General features: G+C 63.8%; 2 protein-coding genes across 2 annotated transcripts in view; both read left to right on the top strand.

Moving 5' to 3' along the window:
- EMIHUDRAFT_225699 (hypothetical protein) overlaps positions 1–998 on the top strand; it is a gene marked incomplete at both ends in the record, with an annotated part of 2,153 nt that extends 1,155 nt beyond the window's left edge. The window contains 5 exons of the mRNA XM_005789634.1: positions 66–177; positions 210–278; positions 489–681; positions 761–874; positions 952–998. Coding sequence (XP_005789691.1) covers positions 66–177; positions 210–278; positions 489–681; positions 761–874; positions 952–998 — 535 coding nt within the window. The remainder of the gene's footprint in view (positions 1–65; positions 178–209; positions 279–488; positions 682–760; positions 875–951) is intronic.
- A 134-nt stretch (positions 999–1,132) lies between these two features.
- On the top strand, positions 1,133–2,013 carry EMIHUDRAFT_225698 (hypothetical protein; the record flags this gene model as incomplete). The annotated part of the gene is made up of 1 exon (XM_005789633.1): positions 1,133–2,013. A coding segment is annotated over one exon (881 nt), but the record flags the coding sequence as incomplete, so codon positions are not given.
- Between the last annotated feature and the right edge of the window lie 238 nt (positions 2,014–2,251).

Here is a 2,251-nt window from a genome sequence, read left to right as displayed (position 1 = left end):
CCCCCCCCAGCATGTGGGGAAGCCTCTGGGGGGGTGGGCCCCCCCCCCTAGCATGTGGTGTGCAGAGAAGCGCGCCCCCCCCCCTGGAAGCGATATCCGCCTGCTCTCATCGGCGGCGTCGCTGCGGCCACGCTCTCCCTGCTCTGCTGCGCGCTCTGCCTCGTCCTCTACTTCATCGTCGCCGGCAGGCGCCCTTGGTCTTCCTCCAGGAGCAGGAGCAGGAGCAGGAGCAGGAGCAGGAGCAGGAGCAGAGTCGCCTGGAGGCGCACCTCGCGCCGGTCCGTCACTTCCGAGTCCTCGGCCACGCACGCGTTGAGGGCCTGAGGCCATCAAAACACGAGCAGTGGAACCCGAGGCCGCAGTGGAACCCGAGGCCGCCACCGCCCTCACCGCCACCGCCGTCGCCGCCACCACCGAGCCCACCCCCGTCGCCTCCCCCGCCCTCACCGCCGCCCTCGCCGCCGCCCTCGCCCCCTGCAATCCCAAAGGAAAAAGGAATTCCACCCGGGGCACCGCCCCCTCCTGCAATTCCTCCGACGGCCCCCCCTGCAACCCCACCGGACGACTGCGTCTTCTGCGGCGCCGCCATCGCCTTCATCGTCATCCGCGCCCTAGTGGTCATGCTGGCCGCAGCCTTCGCCACCGGCCTCGCCCTCGCCTACCGCGCGCAGTGCCGCGCCTGTGAGGCGCGCATGCCGCACCCCCGCCCCCCTCGCCCAGAGATAAAGAAATCCAGGCTAGCGCTGCGAATTGTGCGCAGGCCGTGATAGTCTTAGTCGTGTATCGCGCGCCCTGCGGGTGGGGCGCGGAAAAGAGGAACCTCTTAGCGCCATCATGGTGCTGCAAGCAGCGCCGGGCGACCGTGCCCAGTGTCGTGCGAGAGAGTTTTGTTGTAAACTTCTTTGTTGTCCATGCCGGCATGTTGAAGTTGGGCCCTTCAGATTTTTTCAGTGTATGTGGCTCTTACGTACATCCCGGAGGGAGGAGGAATCTGCTGACAGGGTTTGCGATGAGGAATTCTTTTCTGTTCAAAAAATGCCAATAGCGCTCTGTTTGCCTGTAGCCGGCCGCCTCACTCAACACAGAAAAAGAAGCGAAATTCAATGTCGGCGGTTCCTGGCGAGATTCTGCAATGTCAGCGACGCAAAGCCAGCAGGCTCCTGGCGGCCCGTCAAACGCCCGCCGCAAATTGATCATCGTCGCTGCGTTTGCCGCTAGCGTGTCGGCGAGCCCTCCGTCGCCACCCAGCGCACCTGCTTGCAACTTTGTTGCCGACGTGGTTCTCGTGTTGGATAGCAGCGGCAGCATCGACGAATCTTCAAGTCGACCAGGGGTCGCAAAGTTCGCAACGGATATCATAAACGACTTGGCGGTCGACGAGAATTTCGTGCACGTCGGCATTGTGGAGTTCGCTTCAAATACATACGTGTGCAGCAATCTCACGTACGACGACAACACACTTGCATCTGCCATTAATGATACATACAAGGCGAACATCAAACCCGATCCTGGGGACCGAGCAGCGAAAACATTTATTTCCAACGCGCTCCTCCTCGGAGAGCAGCTGCTGACTCGTACCGGCCGAACTGAAGCCACGAAGATCATGCTCCTCCTGACCGATGGGGAGCAGACCTGCAGTCGCAACTACCCGGACACCGGAGATAGCTGCCCGGCTGATGGAGAGAGCTACATCGAGAATTGCTATGTCGACTGGGACTTTGGCAACTCGACCCATACACCGAGTGGGAGCCCTCTCGGCCCTTACATAGGCGACTTGCCTAGGATGTGCGGCTCGGAGGCGGAGAACACGAACAACTATCAATACAGAAAGCCAGAGGCGATATGGCAGGCGGAGCTGATCAAGAACCGGAACCCGGAGCTCGTCCTCTTTGCAGTCGGCTTCGGAGCGGTGAGCCACGAAACGCTAGGCAACATAGCAACGCCCGGCTACAGCTTCAAGGGCACCGACATTCAAGCCGTCACCGCCGAGTTTCAGAAGAATAGCTACTTCTCGTGCCCACCGCCGTCGCACCCGCCGCCGCCGTCCCCGCCGCCACCTTCCCCTCCTCCCCCGTCGCCGCCGCCCCCGTCTCCGCCTCCACCTTTGCCGCCTCCGCCCTCTCCGCCACCCCCGTCCCCGCCTCCGCCCTCGCCTCCGCCGCCCTCGCCGCCGCCGCCGTCGCCGCCTCCACCCTCCCCACCGCCGCCGTCGCCGCCTCCACCCTCCCCTCCTCCCCCGTCCCCGCCGCCG

Source organism: Emiliania huxleyi, assembly GCF_000372725.1.
Source record: "Emiliania huxleyi CCMP1516 chromosome Unknown EMIHUscaffold_126, whole genome shotgun sequence".
Lineage (NCBI taxonomy): Eukaryota > Haptophyta > Isochrysidales > Noelaerhabdaceae > Emiliania > Emiliania huxleyi.
The sequence above is the reverse complement of the archived record's forward strand: the minus strand, read 5'-3'. Positions and strand labels throughout refer to the sequence as shown.